The sequence below is a fragment of the Oncorhynchus gorbuscha genome, linkage group LG01 (genome assembly GCF_021184085.1).
Source record: "Oncorhynchus gorbuscha isolate QuinsamMale2020 ecotype Even-year linkage group LG01, OgorEven_v1.0, whole genome shotgun sequence".
NCBI classification, from domain to species: domain Eukaryota; kingdom Metazoa; phylum Chordata; class Actinopteri; order Salmoniformes; family Salmonidae; genus Oncorhynchus; species Oncorhynchus gorbuscha.
Genome location: NC_060173.1, coordinates 96385471 through 96410068, shown reverse-complemented (window position 1 = coordinate 96410068; position 24598 = coordinate 96385471). Strand labels below are relative to the sequence as shown.

The 24598-nt window shown below is 41.5% G+C and overlaps 2 protein-coding genes across 9 annotated transcripts; one reads left to right on the top strand and one right to left on the bottom strand.

Moving 5' to 3' along the window:
• Positions 1-438: 438 nt before the first annotated feature.
• On the bottom strand, positions 439-14283 carry LOC124046586 (guanylate-binding protein 1-like). Its single transcript, XM_046367120.1, has 11 exons — positions 14115-14283; positions 9348-9563; positions 4861-4988; positions 4175-4284; positions 3822-4012; positions 3412-3654; positions 2842-3122; positions 2338-2550; positions 2108-2210; positions 1808-2001; positions 439-1667 (listed from the first exon to the last, which is right to left on the bottom strand). The coding sequence occupies exons 2-11, from the start codon at positions 9541-9543 to the stop codon at positions 1446-1448; spliced, it is 1881 nt and encodes a 626-aa protein (XP_046223076.1). The 5' UTR covers positions 9544-9563; positions 14115-14283; the 3' UTR covers positions 439-1445.
• A 171-nt stretch (positions 14284-14454) lies between these two features.
• Positions 14455-20295, top strand: LOC124046591 (guanylate-binding protein 1-like). Of its 8 annotated transcripts, none has more exons than XM_046367144.1 (10): positions 14455-14591; positions 14849-15072; positions 15234-15373; positions 16440-16549; positions 17020-17231; positions 17736-17978; positions 18089-18369; positions 18482-18694; positions 18927-19029; positions 19293-19541. In XM_046367144.1, exons 2-10 carry the CDS (start codon positions 14901-14903, stop codon positions 19403-19405), a joined length of 1587 nt encoding a protein of 528 aa, XP_046223100.1. In that variant the 5' UTR covers positions 14455-14591; positions 14849-14900; the 3' UTR covers positions 19406-19541. The 8 variants fall into 8 exon arrangements, with proteins under 8 accessions (XP_046223100.1, XP_046223126.1, XP_046223090.1 ...); XM_046367153.1 differs by having other exon boundaries at positions 14557-14662; XM_046367161.1 differs by having other exon boundaries at positions 14574-14591; positions 14873-15072.
• Positions 20296-24598: the final 4303 nt, after the last annotated feature.

Sequence of the window (24598 nt, the reverse complement as noted above, 5' to 3'; positions counted from 1 at the left end):
ACTCCAAAATATTTAGATGCACTATTGTAAAGTGGTTGTTCACTGAATGTCATTAGGTGAATGCACTTCATTTGTAAGTCACTCTGGATAAGACTTTTGTAAATTGTTACTTAAATGTAAATGTTAAATGTATTCCATGTGCAACTCCGTGTTGTTTGTGTCGCACTGCTTTGCTTTATCTTAGCCAGGTTGCAGTTGTAAATGAGAGCTTGTTCTCAACTGGCTTACCTGGTTAAATAAAGGTTTAAAAAATTATGAATTAATAAACAGAATATTCCTCATTTAAATTCATATGGGTTAAATGGAATAGTAACTGAAAATCTGGATACTGACTCTAGGCCTATACCACTCACATGTAGTGTAATATAATATTAACACCTACTGAATTATGCATTTCTAGCAGTAAAATTATACAATAAATGTTAGTTTTGTCTTGGGAACAGGAGGGGAGAAATATTTATTTCAGCATCTCTTGAGAAAATTTGAAAGTTTTGTTATGGCATTGTTCGGCAACCAGACAGTATTTCAAACACAAACACATAAATACAAACACCAATAGTTCCACTGTTTTGGAGTTATTACGTTTTCTCCCTCCCTGGTTCCTAAACCAAACAGACAACTATACCGGTGTTAACTACATTAATAATGCATTCATGCTATCTATGTAAGACATTATTCTGGTGAGCACTACAATATTTAGTCATGACAGACGAGAAGCTGCATGGATCTAACTATAGTTGACAAACAAATGGTCAACCAAATCTCAGAAATTATAGGCACAAACTTGTCTAAATTAGGGGTGAACGTAGCTAGTAGGCTATACGGTCCAGCACGGAGTATCAGCAAAATAAACTATCATGGTGGATTGAATTGCACTGGTAGCCTACTTTTTAAAGTGATTTCTTTGACAATCAGATGAAAACATAATCACACAACACCAATGATATGTGATATTGAGCCTGTGCAGACCGTGGAAAACAGGAAATGGAAGAGGATGTTTACATGCCACAGATTACCGTCTAAAATCAGCATATCCCAGGCGTCTTATACGGGATTCTCATAACCGGGATACAAGCTTTTTCAGGTTATTGTAAACGGAATATGACGTTTATATGCATCAACTCAAAAACAGAATACTTGAGTATCCCGAATAATAACAGGATATTGGTGTGCATGTAAATGTCGTCAGTGTTAAAATGACGTAGGCCTATTTGGTAATCGTAAAACAACTGAAAAACATTTTTAAGAGTGCTTTCTAAAAGATCTACTTCATTATGATTAGGCATGCTAATTACTTGTTCAAATGACTTACAAAAAAACTAACATCAAATAAAACCTTGACTGAGTGCTTAACTTAAATCCATGAATCAACTATCAATAAATACAGATTCAATCAATCCACGTCTATAAAAATAATAGCTTGTCATCCTCCTCGGGAACCTACATCAGAACCACTTAGACACCAATTTCACAGCCATTCCTCCTACTTTGGGAATTATTCCTGGAAGGAACAAGGTAGCTGCAGTCCCAACAGTATCCAGAGCTGTGCTCATAAATGAGGGTTTTTTCTCTTCATCTTGTGCCTTCGCACCCTTAAGGGCATCTATCTCTCTTTGCATTTGGCGTGCTCTGTCATCAAACCCTTGCCGGAGAAGGTCATTCTGCTCCTGAAATTACAAGGTTTGTTTCTACACATCACGGACTGTGTCATTAAAACAAAACACATACACACAGTTAATCTTACCGCTAGAGTTACTGTAGTTTCAAAGTGTACTTCTCAATGTTTGTGTTTTTTTTTTATTCCTACCTTGAGTCTGGCCTGCAGAACTCTATCGTGCTCTGCTATGGCATTTCTGCTGTCTCTCTCCATCCTCTCCATCAGCTGGTTCACATTCTCGTCATACGTCCTCTGCTGGTCCGCTCTCAACCTCTCCTGGACAACCAGCTGCACCTCCATGGCTCGATTCTCCCGCTCAGATGCCTCCCTTTTCACTTGCTCCGCTGCAGAGAAAGATGGACAGAGTATGTGTGAGAGAGTGAGATAAATATCAAACAGAACGAGAGGTAAGCCTTCATTTGGTGGTCATTAGAATGTGACCTATATCACCTTCTGCTCTCTGCTCAGCTTCAGTGAGGGAGTGGTCTGCTGACAGGATGGCCTCACCAATGCTCGCCTTCCTTCCCAAGTACTCATTCAGTACCTCTTCAGCCTGGAACCACCACACAAAATATTTAACTTTCAACATCACATCAGTGCATTCATAACTCTTTTGACCAGCATCCACAAAACATGATAATTACATAATATCCTAAAATAGCACCACCTCCCCAACATACCTTCACTCCCCTTCCTCCCTCAGATCTGTATTTGCTGGTGGCCAGTTTCAGGTCGTTGCAGTACTCTTTGTATCCTCCAGGGGTCATGTAGGAGCCATCCCTTATTTTCTCCTCCAGGGGGGCAAAGATGCATTGGATTTTGGACTCGCATGCCTTCTGGGACTCCTTGTAGTTCCTCTCACAGATCTTCTCATACTCCTCTTGAACCACTTTCTATAGAAAGAGGTTGGTTCAGAATGTACCAGAACAAACCAGAATGTTTTGGTTCAGTTGAGGTAAAAAATTGGGAATAATCTGTCAATGTGCCCTTGAGTAAGGCACTTAACCCTAATTGCTGCTGTAAGTCGTTCTGGATAAGTTGTGTCTGCTAAAGGACTAAAATGTACATGTAAGTGTAGCATAAAGGGGTAGCTCACCCAAATGACAGATTACCCTAATCTTGAAAATCCATACATCACTGAATTGAATATTGACTCATTGAATATAGAATCTACATTCTCATACCATGAGCTCCAACTGGTACTTCTGGTCCTCGTCTTTGAAGGAGTTGTTGATGAATATGGCCACAGCCTCCTTCTCCATGACAGCATGCACTTCAGACAGCTCCTCTTGGGTCTCTGTGGGGTAGGCTACCCAGTCAGCCATGCCCTTCTGGTAGTGGACCCTGGCCCTCTCGATGGCACTGGAGTTCTCAATTTGGGCCAGCGCCAACACAGCATTGTCCAGGCAGGGGATCTGCCCACTCCGGATGGCAGACACATACGTCTCTGCCAGGTTTCCCAGCACTGCAGGAGAGGGCAGGAAATCAGCATATCTGGTAGATGTGGTAGTGATGGTGGTAGTACTGTGGTGGTCAGTGGTGCTTGTATAGAAGTAAAGTAAGTAGTAGAATTAGTAGTAATTTAAGTACGAATGGTGTTGTTAGTTGTACTGGTCATGGTACTTGTAGTAATCGTAATTATAATAATAGAGGAAGTGGTAATAGTAGCAGCAGTAGTTTAGTTGTATTATCAAACATCATGACCCACTTTCATAACTGCTTTCCATCCTCAATATCAGGGTTGTAATACTCACGTCTGCCGGTAACTTTCAGGCCCTGTTTCAGGGTCTTGGTCTTGGCCTCATTGAAGACGTGGTCACAGAACTCCTTGGCTTGCTCCACAAAGGCAGGCTCCAGGTCAGCGTCGGTCAGCTCCTCCATACGTCTCATTTTGTCTCCGCTGGCTGGCCTCTCAAACACAAAGCACCAGCGAGGAGAGAAATAGTTCCGCAGGCAGCTACGAGGCAGATTGTATGCCTGATCTTTCTTACTATGACCTTTGTAAATGAAAGGAAAAGTACATCAATAATTAATTAATTAAGAAAAGCATTTCATATTTTTATATCCAATGTGTCTTTTGTAAAAGTATTGTCAACATTGAATTTACCAATCTAACCATAGTTTATATTCAGAGATTAAGTTAGCTGTGCTAGCTGGTGTTCACCTGTTCTCAGTTTAAGAGCGTTCTCCAGGTACTCATTGGCTGTGATGGGTCTCCCATCAACCTCCAGGGTCAGGGTGAAATCTCTGACTGTCCACACAAAGGAAGGAAAGTAACGCAGGTACTCTGAAGATTCCTCCCCGTCTCTCTGGTTGGACTTCACCTTGATGTGCTCTGTCAGTTCTGTCACATAGCTGTAGAAGGCGGTGTTGAGGACAAAAATTAAACCAGATATACTAACATACAATATAGTGCTGAGTGATTAGTGCTTTTTGAGGTCGGTTCGGTTGTTGGGGATGAAATTAACCCAGACATACGACACTACACTATATTTCTTTATAGCTGCTGAAGGATACTGTAGTTTCTCCAGGGCATTGTTGTCAATGGTTCCCATGCTGTTGTACACCAGAGTACTGCTGAGTAGGACAGCCAGGGAAAAGATCCAGTTGTCATTCTTCTCATCACCCTGCAGACACAACAGAAGGAACACATTGGTACTCTGTTCATACCAGAGTGAAATTAAGTCAGTAACTAAATGTCTACTCCATATGCCGTTTTATGGGCTCCCTCCCTAAATAAAGGTCAAAGCTGGAATCCTTAATTGAAACATTAACCAAGCCACACCCTGCCTCAGTTTTGGTTTTAAAAAAGCTAACTAAAAAAGAGCTGAGGGATGGGCCTGAAGAAATGTAACCACTCAAATTCATAGACTGAGCTATGGGTGCAATGACTCACTATCTGTGACATCATAATTGTAGTTAACCATGATGTTAAACAGTGTTTTAATTACATTTACAAACTTTGGAGTAAAACAAGTTTATAACTAAGCTAATGGGTCATTATTTGTTGTACTCTTTAGAATCAATTGGTATACATTTATATATATTTATAAGTCAGACATTAATACAGATGATGACATCAGCTATCAGTACTAGACACAGTTCATTGAGATAACATGGGATTTTACCCATAGCAATGTTATATTCTGTCATCTAAACAGCCATAAAAGGTTTTTGACAGAGAGTGAACTTTGACCTCCCACCTTCTCCACATCCCCCAGCCCCTCTGTATCCAGCAGCACCAGGGTGTGGTCTCTTTTTTCAGGGTGAGGCACACACCACATCCAGATGCCCTTAGTTTTGGACTGGATGGTGGCTCCCAGGGCAAAACCTTGAGGACAGAGGATAAAAACGGTTCTTAGGATGGAATCTGTAAAGAGGCAGCAGGATGTAAAGTGTTAACTCAAGGCTGCTGGTTTTCAGATGAACCTGTTTGTCTAGTTATACTGCATACCATACTGACAGACTGAAAGTGAAACTAGCAGCCAGTGCAAAACGGCACCCTGATCTACACAACCCACCCAGAACAAACGTGGTCGGAACAAAATGTGTTTTTGATGTTTGCCCTGCTGTCTGGTTGTATGTTATGGTGTAAAACAAAGAGAAACTGTAGTTTCCACAATGCAATAACAGTGTCGAATTTCCAATTTTGGAGAGAAATAAAAATAGCATAATGTGGTCAGAACAGGACAAATCTGTACTTTGGTGCAGCAAATCTGTCTCTAACTCTGAATGACAAATGCAGTACATAAGATAATACTTTCTGATTCACATTTCTATTACCATATCTTTATGACAAATAATTATCTTATACATAATCATTCCTTATCCATATAACAGTGTTGAGGTCATGCATATTGTTATGTACATTGAACAAAAATACATGATACAATTTCAAAGTTTTTACTGAGTTACAGTCCAAAGAAGGAAATCAGAAAATATAACATAAAAAAAAATAGGGGGGTGGATCAGAAAACCAGTCAGTATCTGGTGTGACCATCATTTGCCTCATGCAGCGTGACATCTCCTTCGCATAGACTTGATCAGGCTGTTGATTGTGGTCTGAGGAATGTTGTCCCACTCCTCTTCAATGGCTGTGCGAAGTTAACCTCTTCAGTCGACCCTCTACTTTTTCAAACATTCTGTTAAAAATCGCGCAACATTTCAGCGCCCTGCTACTCATGCCAGGAATATAGTATATGCATATGATTAGTATGTGTGGATAGAAAACACTCCGACGTTTATAAAACTGGTTAAATCACGGCTGTGACTTTAACAGAACGTGCGTTTCATTGAAAAGTGCAGGAAAATCTGATCACTGAAAGTGGAAAAATATATCCATCCGCCGCTTCAACCCATTGTTATGGGCGAAAGACATTAAATAGTGCTGAGGTTGCAGTACCTACAGCTTCCACACGATGTCAACAGTCTTGTCATTTGCCTAGGATTTGTTTCTTGGTCAAATGAACAAGAGACAGCCCATTTCTTCCGGTCTCCAACCGGATATTTTGGTTGAGAAATACACGGACAGTATTTCAAGACGGACCCCTATAGAAAACACTTCTTCTCGTGATTAATTTGATCGCTTATTAACGTTTACTAATACCTAAAGTTGCATTACAAAAGTATTTCGGAAGTGTTTTGTGAAAGTTTATCGTCGACTTTTTGAATTTTAAAAAATGACGTTACGTTATGAAACGCTATTTTTTTACGTTTATCACACAGTCTTCAGATCGATATCTAGGCTATATATGGACCGATTTAATCGAAAAAAAAGACCCAATAGTGATTATGGGACATCTAGGAGTGCCAACAAAGAAGATGGTCAAAGGTAATGAATGTTTTATATTTTATTTGTGCGGTTTGTGTAGCGCCGACTATGCTAATTATTTTGTTTACGTCCCCTGCGGGTCTTTTGGGGTGTTACATGCTATCAGATAATAGCTTCTCATGCTTTCGCCGAAAATCATTTTAAAAATCTGACTTGTTGCCTGGATTCACAACGAGTGTAGCTTTAATTCAATACCCTGCATGTGTATTTTAATGAACGTTTGAGTTTTAACTAATACTATTTGCATTTAGCGTAGCGCATTTGCATTTCCAGAGCTCTAGATGGGACGCCTGCGTGCCAGGTAGGAGCAAGAGGTTAATGGATATTGGTGGGAACTGGAACACGATGTCGAACACGTCGATCCAGAGCATCCCAAATATCGGTTGCCACAAAATCTGATGACTATGCAGAACTGGGACATATTCAGGAGTTGTGTACAGATCCTTGAGTTTGCAGAACTGGGACATTTTCAGGAGTTGTCTACAGATCCTTGAGTATGCAGAACTGGGACATTTTCAGGAGTTGTGTACAGATCCTTGCGACATGGGGCCGTGCATTATAATGCGGAAACATGAGGTGATGGTGGCGGATGAATGGCACTACAATGGGCCTCAGGATCTCGTCACGGTATCGTTGTCAGTAGCTAATGCCTGGCCATACCATAACGCCATTGAAGGTGAGCATTTGCCCACTGAAGTCGGTTAAGACCTCGAACTGCAGTCAGGACAAGATCATGGCGAGGACGACGAGCACGCAGATGAGCTTCCTTGAGACGGTTTCTGACCGTTTGTGCAGAAAATCTTCGGTTGAGCAAATCCACAGTTTCATCTGCTGCCCGGGTGGCTGGTTTCAGACGATCCCGCCGGTGAAGAAGCCAAATGTATAAACTCAGCAAAAAAAGAAATGTCCTCTCACTGTCAACTGCATTTATTTTCAGCAAACTTAACATGTGTAAATATTTGTATGAACTTAACAAAATTCAAAAACTTAGACATAAACTGAACAAGTTCCACAGACATGTGACTTACATAAATATAATAATGTGTCCCTGAACAAAGGGGGGGTCAAAATCAAAGGTAACAGTCAGTATCAGGTGTGGCCACCAGCTGCATTAAGTACTGCAGTGCATCTCCTCCTCTTGGACTGTACCAGATTTGCCAGTTCTTGCTGTGAGATGTTACCACACTCTTCCACCAAGGCACCTGCAAGTTCCCGGACATTTCTGGGGGGAATGGCCCTAGCCCTCACCCTCTGATCCAACAGGTCCCAGACGTTCTCAATGGGATTGAGATCCGGGCTCTTCGCTGGCCATGGCAGAACACTGACATTCCTGTCTTGCAGGAAATCACGCACAGAACAAGCAGTATGGCTGGTGGCATTGTCATGCTGGAAGGTCATGCCAGGATGAGCCTGCAGGAGGGAGGAGGATATCTTCCCTGTGACACACAGTGTTGACATTGCCTGCAATGACAACAAGCTCAGTCCGATGATGCTGTGACACACCGCCCCAGACCATGACGGACCCTCCACACCCAAATCGATCCCGCTCCAGAGTACAGGCCTCGGTGTAACGCTCATTCCTTTCGACTATAAACACAAATCCGACTATCACCCCTGGTGAGACAAAACCGCGAATCGTCAGTGAAGAGCACTTTTTGCCAGTCCTGTCTGGTACTGCGACGGTGGGTTTGTGCCCATAGGCGTCATTGTTGCCGGTGATGTCTGGTGGGACTTGCCTAAAAACAGGCCTACAAGCCCTCAGTCCAGCCTCTCTCAACCTATTGCGGACAGTCTGAGCACTGATGGAGGGATTGTGCGTTCCTGGTGTAACTTGGGCAGTTGTTGTTGTTGCCATCCTATACCTGTGCCGCAGGTGTGATGTTCGGATGTACCGATCCTGTGCAGGGGTTGTTACACGTGGTCCGCCACTGTGAGGACGATCAGCTATCCGTCCTGTCTCCCTGTAGCACTGTCTTCGGATTCTCATAGTACGGACATTGCAATTTATTGCCCTGGCCACATCTGCAGTCCTCATGCCTCCTTGCAGCATTCCTAAGGCAGGTTCACAGAGATGAGCAGGGACCCTGGGCATCTTTCTTTTTGTGTTTTTCAGAGTCAGTAGAAAGGCCTCTTCAGTGTCCTAAGTTTTCATAACTGTGACCTTAATTGCCTACCGTCTGTAAGCTGTTAATGCCTTAATGACCGTTCCACAGGTGCATGTTCATGAATTGTTCATGGTTCATTGAACAAGCATGGGAAACAGTGTTTAAACCCTTTACAATGAAGATCTGTGACGTTATTTGGATTTTTATTAATTATCTTTGAAAGACAGGGTCCTGAAAAAGGGCTGTGTCTTTTTTTGCTGAGTTTAGGTCCTGGACTGGCATGGTTATGCGTAGTGTGTGTTGTGAGGTCGGTTGGATGTACTTTCAAAATGACGTTGGAGGTGGCTTATGGTAGAGAAGTTAACATTCAATTCTCTGGCAACAGCTCCAGTGGACTATCTTGAAGTCAGCATGCCAATTGCACTTTCCAAAAAAACTTGAGACATCTGTGGTATTGTGTTGGGAGACAGAACTGAACACTTTAGAGTGACTTTTTATTGTCCCCAGCACAAGGTGCACTGGTGTAATGATCATGCAGTTTAATCAGCTTCTTGATATGCCACACCTGTAAGGTGGATGGATTATCGTGGCAAAGGAGAAATACTCACTAACAGGGATGCAAGCAAATTTGTGCACAGCATTTCAGAGAAATAAGCTTTTTGTGTATGTAGAAATTGTCTAGGATCTTTTATTGTAGGCTCATGAAACGTGATCGGAACATAGATCAAAAAAATGCTTTAGTGGATGTGCTTACCTTTCCTCTCCCCAGCCAGCTTGTTCATGAGGTAGGACTTGCCAGTGCGGTACAGACCGACCACCGACACCACTACCACATGCTGGTCAATCTGGTCCAGGATGTCCAGTGCACTGCGGACCACACGCAGCTTCCCATCATTGTCGTTCTCTATCAGACATACTGGTTCCTTCATGGATACTGTCTGGCATGCCATGATGCTGTCCTATAGAAACACTGGAAAGGACACGTATAATGACTTTTGATTGAGTAGGACACTGTGTGTGTGTGTGTGTGTGTGTGTGTGTGTGTGTGTGTGTGTGTGTGTGTGTGTGTGTGTGTGTGTGTGTGTGTGTGTGTGTGTGTGTGTGTGTGTGTGTGTGTGTGTGTGTGTGTGTGTGTGTGTGTGTGTGTGTGTGTGTGTGTGTGTGTGTGTGTGTGTGTGTGTACAGTACCAGTCAAATGTTTGGACATACCTACTCATTCATTTACATACATTACATTTAAGTCATTTAGCAGACGCTCTTATCCAGAGCGACTTACAAATTGGTGCATTCACCTTATGACATCCAAGGGTTCAAGGGTTTTTCTTTATTTTTCCTATTTTCTACATTGTATAATAATAGTGAAGACATCAACACTTTGAAATAACACACATGGAATGACAACACCAAAAAAAGTGTGTCATGGAAATTCTCTATTTACCAAATCATGGGAGCAAACCACACACACAAGTCAGAGTTAGTTATAAAAGTCCATCTTTAATTATATAAGCTATATAGCATTTTGACTTTCAACAGTTCAGTATCTCTAATGAAAAGTTGAGAGTCCCCACACAATGGCAAAAATGGGATCCTTTATAGCAAAGATCACACATAGTCAGACAGCATAGACATAATTCATTGTTCAGCTTTGTCTCCTTTCCCAAACCCCAGAACCATAAACCAATCCTCCATATCAACAGGCATATATCAAATTGTCATTTAGATACAACCCACTCTAAATACAAACTCACGAAGAGGAGAGTGAGGCTATAGGTTAAGATAGAAACAACAGAGGGAGCATAGAATGATTCCAGATACTGCCACCCTCCTTTCCCCACTGGGAAATGTAGGGAGTAAAAGATATGTTTACACATGATGACACTTTGACCTCTCCCCTCTCTGTGGCCCATGCAACTTAGTTTTGACATAGAACAGATAACTGCAACCTCGCCACAGTATTATACAAAAATACAATTCTGATGAGAAGTAACTTACACACATTTTATAAATATAAAACATCTTACAAATGTTACCAACAAATTCTGATCCTTCCACGACAAGTGTTAAACAATTTATTTATTTTATATTTGAGGCAGTTAACCCACCGTTCCTAGGCAGTCATTGGTTACGACCCACCGTCATTTTGGTCCTCCAATAATCGGTATCGGTGTTGAAAAATCATAATCGGTCGACCTCTAGTAGAGAGGTGAACATTCAATTCCCAATATCCACTAAAGCATTGGGGTTGTAACCAAAAGGTTGCTGGACTGAGCTGACAAGGTACAAATCTGTTCTGCCTCTGAACAAGGCAGTTAACCCACTGTTCCCCGGTAGGCCATCATTGTAAATGAGAACGTGTTCTTAACTGACTTGCCCAGTTAAATAAAGGTTACATTTAAACATATACACTGCTCAAAAAAATAAAGGGAACACTTAAACAACACAATGTAACTCCAAGTAAATCACACTTCTGTGAAATCAAAACTGTCCACTTAGAAGCAACACTGATTGACAATACATTTCACGTGCTGTTGTGCAAATGGAATAGACAACAGGTGGAAATTATAGGCAATTAGCAAGACACCTCCAATAAAGGAGTGGTTCTGTAGGTGGTGACCACAGACCACTTCTCAGTTCCTATGCTTCCTGGCTGATGTTTTGGTCACTTATGAATGCTGGCGGTGCTTTCACTCTAGTGGTAGCATGAGACAGAGTCTACAACACACAAGTGGCTCAGGTAGTGCAACTCTTCCAGGATGGCACATCAATGCAAGCTGTGGCAAGAAGGTTTGCTGTGTCTGTCAGCGTAGTGTCCAGAGCATGGAGGCACTACCAGGATACAGGCCAGTACATCAGGAGACGTGGAGGAGGCCGTAGGAGGGCAACAACCCAGCAGCAGCACCGCTACTTCCGCCTTTGTACAAGGAGGAGCAGGAGGAGCACTGCCAGAGCCCTGTAAAATGACCTCCAGCAGGCCACAAATGTGCATGTTTCTGCTCAAACGGTCAGAAACAGACTCCATGAGGGTGGTATGAGGGCCCGATGTCCACAGGTGGGGGTTGTGCTTACTGCCCAACACCATGCAGGACATTTGGCATTTGCCAGAGAACACCAAGATTGGAAAGTTTGCCACTGGCGCCCTGTGCTCTTCACAGATGAAAGCAGGTTCACACTGAGCACATGTGACAGACGTGACAGCCTGGAGACGCCGTGGAGAACGTTCTGCTGCCTGCAACATCCTCCAGCATGACCGGTTTGGCGGTGGGTCAGTCATGGTTTGGTGTGGCATCTCTTTGGGGGGCCACACAGCCCTCCATGTGCTCGCCAGAGGTAGCCTGACTGCCATTAGGTACCGAGATGAGATCCTCAGACCCCTTGTGAGACCATATGCTGGTGCGGTTGCTGATGCGGCACCACAGACTGTCCAGGAGTTGGCGGATGCTTTAGTCCAGGTCTTGGGGGAGATCCCTCAGGAGACCATCCGCCACCTCCTCAGGAGCATTCCCAGGCGTTGTAGGGAGGTCATACAGGCACGTGGAGGCCACACACACTACTGAGCCTCATTTTGACTTGTTTTAAGGACATTACATCAAAGTTGGATCAGCCTGTAGTGTGCTTTCCACTTTAATTTTGAATGTGACTCCAAATCCAGACCTCCATGGGTTGATAAATTTGATTTCCATTGATAATTTTTGTGTGATTTTGTTGTCAGCACATTCAACTATGTAAAGAAAAACGTTTTTAATAAGAATATTCCATTCATTCAGATCTAGGATGTGTTATTTTAGTGTTCCCTTTATTTTTTTGAGCAGTGTATATATTATTATACCATGTAGAATATAGTAAAATTAAAGAAAAACCTTGGAATGAGTAGGTGTGTCCAAGCTCTTTTATTTGTATATATATATATATATATATATATCAACTGTTCAGAGGAGACTGCGTGAATCGGGGCTTCATGGTAGAATTGCTGCAAAGGAACCACTACTAAAGGACACCAATAAGAAGAGACTTGCTTGAGCCAAGAAACACGAGCAATGGACATTAGACTGGTGGAAATCTGTAATTTGGTCTGATGAGTCCAAATGTGTGATTTTTTTTGTTCCAACCGCTGTGTCTTTGTGAGACGCAGAGTAGGTGAACAGACAATCTCCGCATGTGTAGGTCCCACCGTGAAGCATGGAGGAGGAGGAGTGATGGTGTGGGGGTGCTTTGCTGGTAACACTGTCAGTGATTTATTTAGAATTCCAAGGCACAATAACCAGCATGGCTACCACAGCATTCTGCAGCGATACACCAACCCATCTGCTTTGCACTTAGTGGGACTATCAATAATTTGTTTTCTAACAGGACAATGACCCATCACACCTTCAGACTGTGTATTTAAAAAAAATACATATATATATCCATTGTCCATTGCTCGTGTTTCTTGGCTCAAGCAAGTCTCTTCTTATTGGTGTCCTTTAGTAGTGGTTCCTTTGCAGCAATTCGACCATGAAGCCCCGATTCACGCAGTCTCCTCTGAACAGTTGATGTTGAGATGTGTCTGTCACTTGATTTCTGTGAAACATGTATTTATGCTACAATTTCAGAGGCTGGTAACTCCAATGAATTTATCATCTTTAGCAGAGGTAACTCTGGGTCTTCCTTTCCTGTGGCGGTCCTCATGAGAGCCAGTTTCATCATAGCGCTTGATGGTTTTTGAGACTGCACTTGAAGAAAATGTAAAAGTTCTTGAACTTTTCCATACTGACTGACCTTTATGTCTTAATGTAATGATGGACTGTCATTTCTCTTTGCTTATTTGAGCTGTTCTTGCCATAATATGGAATTTGTCTTTTTACCAAATAGTGCTATATTCTGCATACCACCCCAACCTTGTCACAACACAACTGATTGGCTCAAATGCATTAAGGAAAGAAATTCCACAAATTAACTTTTAACAAGGCACACATGTTTATCGAAATGCATTCCAGGTGACTACCTCATGAAGCTTTTTGAGAGAATGCCAAGAGTGCAAAGCTGTCGTCAAGGCAAAGGGTGGCTACTTTGAAGAATCTCACATATAAAATATATTTAGATTTGTTTAACACTTTTTTGGTTACTACATGCTTCCATATGTGTTATTTCATTGTTTTGATGTCTTCACTATTATTATACCATGTAGAAAATAGTAAAATTAAAGAAAAACCTTGGAATGAGTAGGTGTGTCCAAACTCTTAACTGGTACTGTATGTGTGTCATAAAAATAAGAACAGCAGACAACATGAAAAGTACGTTCAAATTCAAAGACATGAGAGGAGTCTTCCACTCTCTGATTCGTTGAGGCTACTCCATGAATAGTTCTGAATGTGCTTGGATGTACAGGCGTGGTTATCCAATCAATTAATTGACCGCAAATGTTTTGTTGTAAAAAATATTTTTTTCACCAGCCAACATTAAACAAGTCATTTTACAAATCAATAGCTATATATCACACAGTAAAAAAGCCCACATTTAGAAGTGAAAGAGAGTTTAGGCTTACCTCGGCAACACTGTACCGTACAGTGAGGTTGTTGTTCAGTCTGTTGTCCGCGTTTGCACGGCAAAAGAGATCGGTTGTGATATTGAAACTGAAACTCTTAACTCTTACGTTAACAGTTAAGCTTCCAGGAAAGCACGAAGTCCACGAAGTCTTTCACTTTCTGTATCTGCAGACAAATAGGTACCACTAGTTACTACAGCCACAACGTCATAGACCTAGCCTATTTCTATAATTTCCCTTCTTAAAATGTCATTTTAAACCTAACCTTGACACTGCTAACAGTATGTCTACCCCTAACCTTAAATTCAGACCAAAAAAGCTATTTGTTTTGTTTTCATTAATTTGTATGATTACAGACCGTTTGACTTTGTGGCTGTGGTAACTAGTGGAAACCCCCTTGAAATAGATCCTCAAGATTGCGACATCCTCTGCAATTATACAGTTGGTTTGGAGCAGGCTTTTGGAGAGGTCGTTTATGTGAGCAGGCTACTATCGACTAATGCTTCTCCATAGCAGGAAAACAGTTACATGTTTGAAGAAAAAATTTCGTAATGAAATTGAAGCTAAAATTGGACAATATTTTAACTTAACTTTTAATTTTGTATGCATATGGCTCAGCTGTTCAATTATGCAGATCTTAATAATATTTTTTACATAACCTTCGCAGTAGTCCTAGTCTATATAATATTCACATAATTCATCTGAACTATATTTAATTCATAATTGTATTATAGATTGAATATTTCTGGGAGCTGTAGGTGAATCATCCTGTGAAGCCACTTGACCATGGATTCCCCAATCTGCCTGGTCGAAAACGCCGACGGCGAGCTTCATGTAGTTCCTGGTGCCATCAAGTACCTGATGGGACTGAACCAGCAAGTCGTAGTGGTGGCGGTGGTCGGGCTGTACCGCACCGGCAAGTCCTACCTCATGAACAAGCTGGCTGGAAAGAGAAAAGGTGAGACAGAGACTGACTAATGCTGAGAGACATATCTGAATTCACAAACTGGTTTGGGTTTAATCTGTGCCTCAATAGACAATTCCTATTTTTTTTTGCATCTGTACATTTATTTCAGAAAAAAGTCTATTCAATTTTTTTGTCTGAAAACGGTCTTTGAGATATTGATTTAGGTTTTGCCCTGGGAGCCACCATCCAGTCCAAAACTAAGGGAATCTGGATGTGGTGTGTGCCTCACCCTGAAAAAAGACACCACACCCTGGTGCTGCTGGATACAGAGGGGCTGGGGGACGTGGAGAAGGTGAGAGGTCAAAGTTCAGTCTCTTTACAATTCACATTAGTAATCCAGCACAGTGAACAAATATCGAAACACACAAGCACTACATGACCAAAAGTATGTAGCCACCTGTTCGTCTAACATCTCATTCCAAAATCATGGGCAAACTGGGCCTTCCCCAAACTGTTACCACATAGTTGGAAGCACAGAATTGTTTAGATTGTCATTGTATGCTGTAGCGTTAAGATTTCCCTTCACTGGAATTAAGGGGCCTAGCCCAAACGATAAAATACAGCACCAGACCATTTCTACTCCTCCACCAAACTCTACAGTTGGCACAATGCATTTGGGCAGGTAGCGTTCTCCTGGCATCCACCAAACCCAGATTCGTCCGTCGGACTGCCAGATGGTAAAGCGTGACTCATTCCTCCAGAGAATGTGTTTCCAATGCTGCAAAGTCCAATGGCAGCAATCTTTACACCCCTCCAGCCGACGTTTGGCATTGCACATGGTGATCTTAGGCTTTTGTGCTACTGCTTGGCCATGGAAACCCATTTCATGAAGCTCCCAATGAACAGTACTTGTGCTGACGTTGCTTCCAGAGGCAGTTTGGAACTCGGAAGTGAGTGTTGCAACCGAGGTCAGACGTTTTTATGCGCTACGAGCGTCAGCCCTCAGCGGTCCCGTTCTGTGAGCTTGTGTGGCCTACCACTTCACGGCTGAGCCGTTGTGTTGTTGCTCCTAAACATTTCCACTCCACAATTACAGCACTAACAGTTCACCGGAGCAGCTCTAGCAGGGAAGAAATGAGATGAACTGACTTGTTGGAAAGGTGGCATCCTATGATGGTGCCACATTGAAAGTCGCTGAGCTCTTCAGTAAGGCCAATCTCTTGCCTTTGTCTATGGAGATTGCATGGCTTAGTGCTCGATTTTATACACCTGTCAGCAACAGGTTTGATTAAATAGCCGAACCCACTAATTGGAAGGGGTGTCCACATACTTTTGTATATATAGTGTATTTGAAATTATTTAATTTCATTTTAGCCGTATCACCAGTAGGCATGTTGTTGTTGTCATACTTGTTTCAGGGAGATTCTAAGAATGATGCCTGGATCTTCTCCTTGGCCATTCTGTTAAGCAGTACTCTGGTCTACAATAGTCGAGGGACCATTGACAATCAAGCCGTGGAGAACCTCCAGTATCCTTTAAACCAATATCTATTTCCCCATGGCAAACCTCCCCTGTTTCCTCTCCTGTTGACTTTAACAGGTGTACATATCACATGGTTAGGGGATATTTCCCCCAACCGGGCCATTTCTTGGAACTCCCTCTCATATTGAAAGTGAAAGTGCTGTACATTTGTATATCTATTGGATGCTGAACAAAATGTCCTTATAGACCCGGAGCAATATATTGTGTTACTGACAGCGTTAATTACGTGTTTGCAGAATGTTTAACACACTGTAGTTTGTGGGATCAATTCCCTTAGGGGTTACTCAGTGCATATGTGGACACAGTCCATTCAATAAGGTCCTGAAACAGCTCATATGCTATAACTGTGTATAGCAAGTCCTTGTACAACTGTAGCAGGCACATGTCAATGCAGATGCACATGATTTAAAAAAACTTTGGTAGCTTTTATCAGTCGATCCTCAACCGGCCCTAAAGATATGTGAGTGAGCTGACAGAGCGGATCAAGGTGAATTCTTCCAGTGCAGCTTCATCCTCTAACGATGACGAGGAAGGAGGGGACACCCAGTTTGTGCAGTTCTTTCCGAATTTTGTGTGGGCCGTCAGAGATTTCACTCTACTACTCGAGATCGACGGCAGAAACGTCACTGAAGATGAGTATCTGGAGCATTCCCTGGAACTCAGAAAAGGTGACATTAGCACTAGCCACCACCCCAATGATCAACTGTGCACAATGTCTCTACATAGAATAGTGCACCATTAACAATTACACAGTTGGAATAATCATTATCTCACAAAGAGCATAAGGGTTGTGAAACAAGATGATTGATATTGGCTCTGCCTGTCAAAATGACCTATTATAAAATAATTCCTATGAAAATGTAATGTAGGATTACACTCATAATCAAACAGACACATAAACCAAATGATTTTATCCAGTTGGTTTATTGGACATAAGGTATTCTGCCTCATGTTAATTTAAGCATATCTCTGTATATGCTTGTCTGTTAATGACTGTGTGTTTGGATGGTGAACTCTAAGGGCCGGAACCCCAGACACAGATTAGGCCTCTAGACGAGATTCTCCATTGAACACACTTTTGTGTCCAGGACCAGGCCTAATCTGTGTCTGGGAAACCGGCCCTAAAAATAGACTAATGTCAACTGTAATGGTGAATGCTGACTATCATTCAGGTAGGGGTAAAAAGAACCTGATGTACAACCTCCCACGAGAGTGCATCCGGAACTACTTCCCCTCGCGCAAGTGCTTTGCATTCCCCACTCCTACAACTCCTGCCAACATGCCCCATCTGGATTCCATGGACGAGGCTGACCTCTGTGAAAGCTTCCGAAAGGTTGCAGATACTTTCTGCCGCTTCATTTTCCAGGAGAGCCGTACAAAAACTGTGAAAGGGGGACACAAAGTAACCGGGAGAAGTAAGTCAAATATCAGCAGATTTTGCACATATGCATTGAATGTAGCCTATGTTATTGTACCACCAAATGTATACACTTATATTTTTCTTCCCGCCTCTATCTGATTGCAGTGCTCGGCCACTTGGTTAAAACCTATGTGGAGACCATAGCCAAAGGCTCTGTGCCCTGTCTGGAAAATGCGGTGCTGGCCATGGCTCAAATTGAGAACCAGGCTGCTGTGGACGAGGGCCAGGCGGTATACCAGAGGGGTATGGAGGAGGTGAAGGCCTTATTCCCTGTGGACATGGGTCAGATTTCAGATCATCACCTCCGCTCAGACCACCAGGCCACGCAGGCTTTCATGAAACGATCCTTCAAAGATGAAAATGGTGATTTCTTGAAAGCGTTGGCGGTAAGGGTCATCATTTCAGATCTGTGCCTGGTACAAACACTGCCTTAGTTCTTAACTCTGTCAAGGACCACTTTTTACAAATGCTTCCCTAAAACAGTCTTGAATCCTGCAGGTGGCCATTGCAAAGCACTACGCTGACCTTCTCATCCAGAACGAGGATGCCTCAGAGAAGAAGTGTGTGGCTCTTCTGGAGAAGCTGTCTGCTCCGATGGCCCAGAAGATTAAGGAGGGGATCTATGCCACACCTGGAGGATATGAGCTTTACTGCAGTCACCATGACAACATGGTGGCACAGTACCGGGCCGAGCCTGATAAAGGAGTTAGGGTAAGAATCCTTGCTAGGGCTGAAACATTCATCAAAATATCCATATTAAACACTGGAGCTGTTCTCATCTTTCAGGCCGATCCACTTAGTTTCAATTTCGTAGATGGATTGCTGTTTATATCAACCTCTTATGATTTGCTTCCATGTTAGCTTCCATCTGCAGCATCATACCAGAAACCGATTGCCATCAACCAATGATAAAACATGTAGCCTTTGGGGGTGTTTTCTACAGGCTGAGGAGATTCTTGAGCAGTTCCTGAGGGAGAAGACTCTAGAGAAGAATTCCATCCTGCAAGCTGACAAAAAATTGACAGAAAATGAGAAAAAGATCCACGGTAAGTCCAAAATATAGCATTGGGATGTTATTATCTGGTTGAATTCATTTTTCTGGTTGGAGTGACTTCTCACAAAAAATGTGATAATCTTGCACGAAGTCAACATAGATCTGGGATGTTTGAAAGAGTAATCTAAAAGGTATGGCCCATTCCAGAACATGGAAAAGATCAGGGGCTGTCTGTTGACTCCATATGAGAGAGAACATGAGTAGTCCAGAAGCTAGAGTGTTTTCCTACCTCAACTCTTCCTTTGGACCATGCAGAGGAGAAGGGAGATCAGCTGTGCTGGAGCAGGAGAAGAAGGCTGCTGAAGAGAAACGGTTGGAGATGGAGCGCACCATGGAGGACGATCGCAGAAGCAAAGATGAGAAGTTGAAGCAGATGGAAGGGAAGATGAAGGAGGAGATGAAGCAACAGGAACGGGACTTCCACAGGGCCTTGGAGTGCAAGATGCAGGAGCAGAAGGATCTGCTGGAGAAGGGCCACAAGGAGAAGGCTGACTTAATGAGACAGGAGATAGAGGAGTTCAAGAAGAGCAACAAACCTGAGAAGGAAGGAGGTGGTTTCCTTGAGTCTACAGTCATGCCTGTTCTTCGACTTGGATTGGACGCTGCCAACACTTTCTTTCAATATAAGCTCATGAGGGGAGCTTTTATGAAGTAAAAACATTGTGTATTACTTGAGCAGGTACACAGACACATTTCTTAATTTTCCCCTTCCACTTTCCTCTTCCATGTTAGCGGTAATGCTGCAATTAGTTGGTTGTAGTTTTGGGGAGGGCAGACATTTCCATATGTTTTTGTTAGCTGCATGTGTGACAACTCCACCAGTCCTATTTATGATATCTTTTGCGAAGATGATACTTTTTTGTTTTTGATCAATTAGTATATTTGAGCGTAACCACAATTTGTTGTATTATTTGTTCTGTCTTTTCTGGTGGATTAAATATAAATTGCAACCAGCTTGTTTTAAAAATAGTTATATTTGGGAGATGATCTCCTTTTCAAATAATAATGAAAGTGAGAGGTTGTAATCTGAATAAAGGAAAGAAGGCCATTCTTGAACATAGGGTGAGACATTCTTCCTCATTTGCAATATAAATAGGCCCGTTTAATTTTGTCTGGCTTGCGGTTCCAAATAAAATATCATATTTTTTTCTGAAATAATAAAAAATACTTTTTGCTAGGTGTAGGCAAGACCATAAGCAAATAGGTAAACTGGGACCTTATCTACAGTTGCTTTATTAAAAAAAATATATATACACTTGATCTTTCTTGAATAAGTTCTTCCATTTCTTTTTGTTTTTCCTCTACATCATTCTGAGCCTCCATTGTAGAGTTTTTATCCTATTGTTCTGTTAGACCTTTGTGGTGGTTAATTTCTGTATTATCAAATGAGGAGGGACAAACTTGTCACACAAGTCAGAGTTATACTTAAACTAAATCATTATTAGTGAGAAAAATACAAAGGTTTTTTTATAGCCAAGATACACCTCTTTCAACCTACATGACGAACAACAGATATGTATAATGGATCACAAGGTTAAGATTTGTATGAAAGATACCTATAATACACAGCAGACAGTATCTGCTGTGTTAACAGTTTTCATTGTATAGACCAGAGTCTGGCCCTCCGACTCCAAACGGGAACCATCTCTCCCTGGTACCATATATAACAGAAATATTAACTCATGCTCTGTAATGCTCTTTAGGTTTTTTCACCCAAAATACATCGTAAATCTCTCCTTTCAGTGTTATCTCCCAGAGGCCCATCCTCCGTAGAACACACACACAATAATGAACAGAATACTCTATTCTGTTGCATAAAACAACCATTTGATGTGATAAAATAATTATTATAACATAATCTTGCAATTCTGCCACCATACCTTCTATTTCCTTTGTTTAGTATGGGCTCTTTTGACCTAAATTGCTTTTGTTTTAGAGATGAGTACTGAATTTCATGGCCTCAAGGCCGCACATTTAAAATTGTCCCATACAATAAGGGGATTTGCTGTGCCTGTGTTATGTCTGAAAAATGTAGTTATAAATTCCTCTGTCCTAGTTTTGTTTAAAGTTAGCATCCAATAGGTTTTGACTAAATGTTAAATATCCTTGTCCATGTGGAAAATGCAGTAAGAGTAATGTATATGCCTATTATCTGATGGTCCGACCGCATTCTATCCCCTATCAACACTTTTTAAACTGTTGGTGCCAACGAGAATGACATAAGAAAAAGTTGAGACGACTATCTTGATTAAGCCTCCTCCCTGTACACTACAGTTGAAGTCGGAAGTTTACATACACCTCAGCCAAATACATTTAATCTCAGTTTTTCACAATTCCTGACATTTAATCCTAGTAAACATTCCCTGTCTTAGGTCAGTTAGGATCACCATTTTATTTTAAGAATGTGAAATGTCACAATAATAGTAGAGAGAATTATTTATTTCAGCTTTTATTTCTTTCATCACATTCCCAGTGGGCCAGAAGTTTACATACACTCAATTAGTATTTGGTAGCATTCCCTTTAAATTGTTTAACTTGGGTCAAACGTTTCGGGTAGCCTTCCACAAGCTTCCCACAATAAGTTGGGTGAATTTTGGCCCATTCCTCCTGACAGAGCTGGCGTAACTGAGTCAGGTTTGTAGACTTCCTTGTTCACACACGCTTTTTCAGTTCTGCCCACAAATCTTCTATGGGATTGACGTCAGGGCTTTGTGATGGCCACTCCAATCCCTTGACTTTGTTGTCCTTAAGCCATTTTGCCACAACTTTGGAAGTATGCTTGGGGTCAATGTCCATTTGGAAGACCCATTTGCTTTAACTTCCTGACTGATGTCTTGAGATGTTGCTTCAATATATCCACATCATTTTCCATCCTCATGAAGCCATCTATTTTGTGAGGTGCACCAGTCCCTCCTGCAGCAAAGCACCCCCACAACATGATGCTGCCCCGTGCTTCACGGTTGGGATGGTGTTCTTCGGCTTGCAAGCCTCCCCCTTTTCCTCCAAACATAACGATGCTCATTATGGCCAAACAGTTCTGTTTTTGTTTCGTCAGATCTGAGGACATTTCTCCAAAAAGTATGATCTTTGTCCCAAAATGCAGTTGCAAACCGTAGTCTGTTTTTATGGCTGTTTTAGAGCAGTGGCTTCTTCCTTGCTGAGCGGCCTTTCAGGTTATGTCGATATAGGACTCATTTTACTGTGGATATAGATAATTTTGTACCTGTTTCCTCCAGCATCTTCACAAGGTCCTTTGCTGTTGTTCTGGGATTGATTTGCACTTTTCGCACCAAAGTATGTTCATTTCTAGGAAACAGAACGTGTATCCTTCCTGAGTGGTATAACGGCTGCATGGTCCCATGGTATTTATACTTGCGTACTATTGTTTGTACAGATGAATGTGGTACCTTCAGGCGTTTAGAAATTGCTCCAAAGATTGAACCAGACTTGTGGAGGTCTACAATTTATTTTCTGAGGTCTTGGCTGATTTCTTTTGATTTTCCCATGATGTCAAGCAAAGAGGCCCTGAGTTTGAAGGTAGGCCTCAAAATACATCCACAGGTACACCTACAATTGACTCAAATTATGTCAATTAACTTATCAGAAGCTTTGAAAGCCATCAAATCATTTTCTGGAATTTTCCAAGCTGTTTAAAAAGGCACAGTCAACTTTGTGTATGTAAACTTCTGACCCACTGGAATTGTAATACAGTGAATTATAAGTGAAATTATCTGTCTTTAAACAATTTTTGGAAAAATGATTTGCTTCATGCACAAAGTAGATGTCCTAATCTACTTGCCAAAAGAAATTTGAGGAATGTTTGAAAAAACAAGTTTTAATGACTCCAACCTAAGTGTATGTACTGACTTCAACTGACTTCAACTGTATATCTTACTAGGTCCGGAAATTTAAGCCTCCATATATCCACTAATTCTAATATATCCATGCCATTCACGTTTCCTGAAGAGCATGAAGGTGATAGTTTGTAGTGTGGTTTCCTTTCTGGTCCATTGAGATATTTAAAACAGTATTTTAATCTCCCACCATAATAATATAATATTGTATTGCTTGTAGGGTTGATCATTTATTATCTATCTTTTCAAAGAAGTGTGGATCATAATTATTTGGTCCGTAAAGGTTAATGAGCCATATCAGTTTATGGTCCAATAACGTATTTAAAATCATCCATCTACCTTGCGGACCTATACTTATTTCACCATTCACCATAATCAGACACACGTTTCAAATTTATTCATCAAAATATATGTTTGTAGATTTACCATTAAAATGTACCATAGGGATTGAGTGTTCATATAGCTGTACCATGATATTTTCATTGCTACTAAGTAACCCTCCAATTGTTCTCCACTATTCCACCCACTAAAGCCCATCCCTAGTTGGGTTGTCATCCCAGTGACCGGCAGACCACCCCCGTCCCCCCGGATCCTTAGGCCCCCCGAGAGGCCAGGACCCATCTTTTGAAAAGAGCACACAGTGCCACCCACTGAACAGAAGCAGATCAACCGGTAAAAGCATTTAATGCTCTCACCTCAATCTGCTTTATATTTAGCCATTAAAAATATATATATATTCAAAAATCTTGCGCATCTTAATTTCCATCATTAACAATTCATATGTGTAATAATGTCGTCAGTTCATGCAAAGGATTGTTACCCATAACCAGGATTGCCATTGCATTATATTACATTTTTGTCAAGCACTTATTATTTTAGCAAACAAATATTGTGATTCATCCTATATTGTCCCTAACATCCTTACACCCTTGCAACAGATGTGACACACACACACACACACACACACACACACACACACACACACACACACACACACACACACACACACACACACACACACACACACACACACACACACACACACACACACACACACACACACACACACACACACACACACACACACACACTTCCCCCACAATGCTCAACGGTTGTTACATCCCAGAGCCCAACTCAAGAAAGGAGCTGATTTACGAATGCATATACAGTTACAGTTGTTTGAGAAAGCATGCAAGATTGAGCAGAAATGTGCATAAATTTGAGATTTGACTAACCAGAAAAATTGTGTATTACTTGAGCATGTACACATTTGTTTGCTTTATCTAGCAATGTAAAGCGGAAAGTAAAGTTGATAGCCATGCTCAGTATCAGTATAAGCGTTATATGCATGAGTGATGTATTATTGTTCTCATACAGTATATGTATTTAGGTTTTGGTGAAATCACTGTACTAGTATAGCGCTTAAATCTAGAGGCTTTAATAAAAACATTTCTAGACTATAACTAAGACTTTTCTTTAATCATAATATACACTGAACAAAATTATAAAAGCAACATGCAAACATTTACGATTTTACTGAGTTATAGTTTATATAAGTAAATCAACCTACTGAAATAAATTCATTAAGCCCTAATCTATGCATTTAACGTGACTGGGAATACAGATATGCATCTGTTGGTCACAGATACCTTTAAAAAAAGTTAAGCTGTGGACCAGAAAACCAGTCTGGTGTGATCACCATTTGCC

Coding starts and splice junctions, on each gene's coding strand:
- LOC124046586 (XM_046367120.1), bottom strand. CDS start 9,543: ATGGCATGCCAGACAGTATCCATGAAGGAACCAGTATGTCTGATAGAG. Junction 4,285..4,860: donor GGCTGGGGGATGTGGAGAAG/GTGGGAGGTCAA, acceptor TTGTGTCTGCAG/GGTGATGAGAAGAATGACAA. Junction 4,013..4,174: donor AATGCCCTGGAGAAACTACA/GTATCCTTCAGC, acceptor CGCCTTCTACAG/CTATGTGACAGAACTGACAG.
- LOC124046591 (XM_046367200.1), top strand. CDS start 14,901: ATGGATTCCCCAATCTGCCTGGTCGAAAACGCCGACGGCGAGCTTCAT. Junction 16,550..17,019: donor CAAGCCGTGGAGAACCTCCA/GTATCCTTTAAA, acceptor CCGGCCCTAAAG/ATATGTGAGTGAGCTGACAG. Junction 17,979..18,088: donor ACACAAAGTAACCGGGAGAA/GTAAGTCAAATA, acceptor ATCTGATTGCAG/TGCTCGGCCACTTGGTTAAA.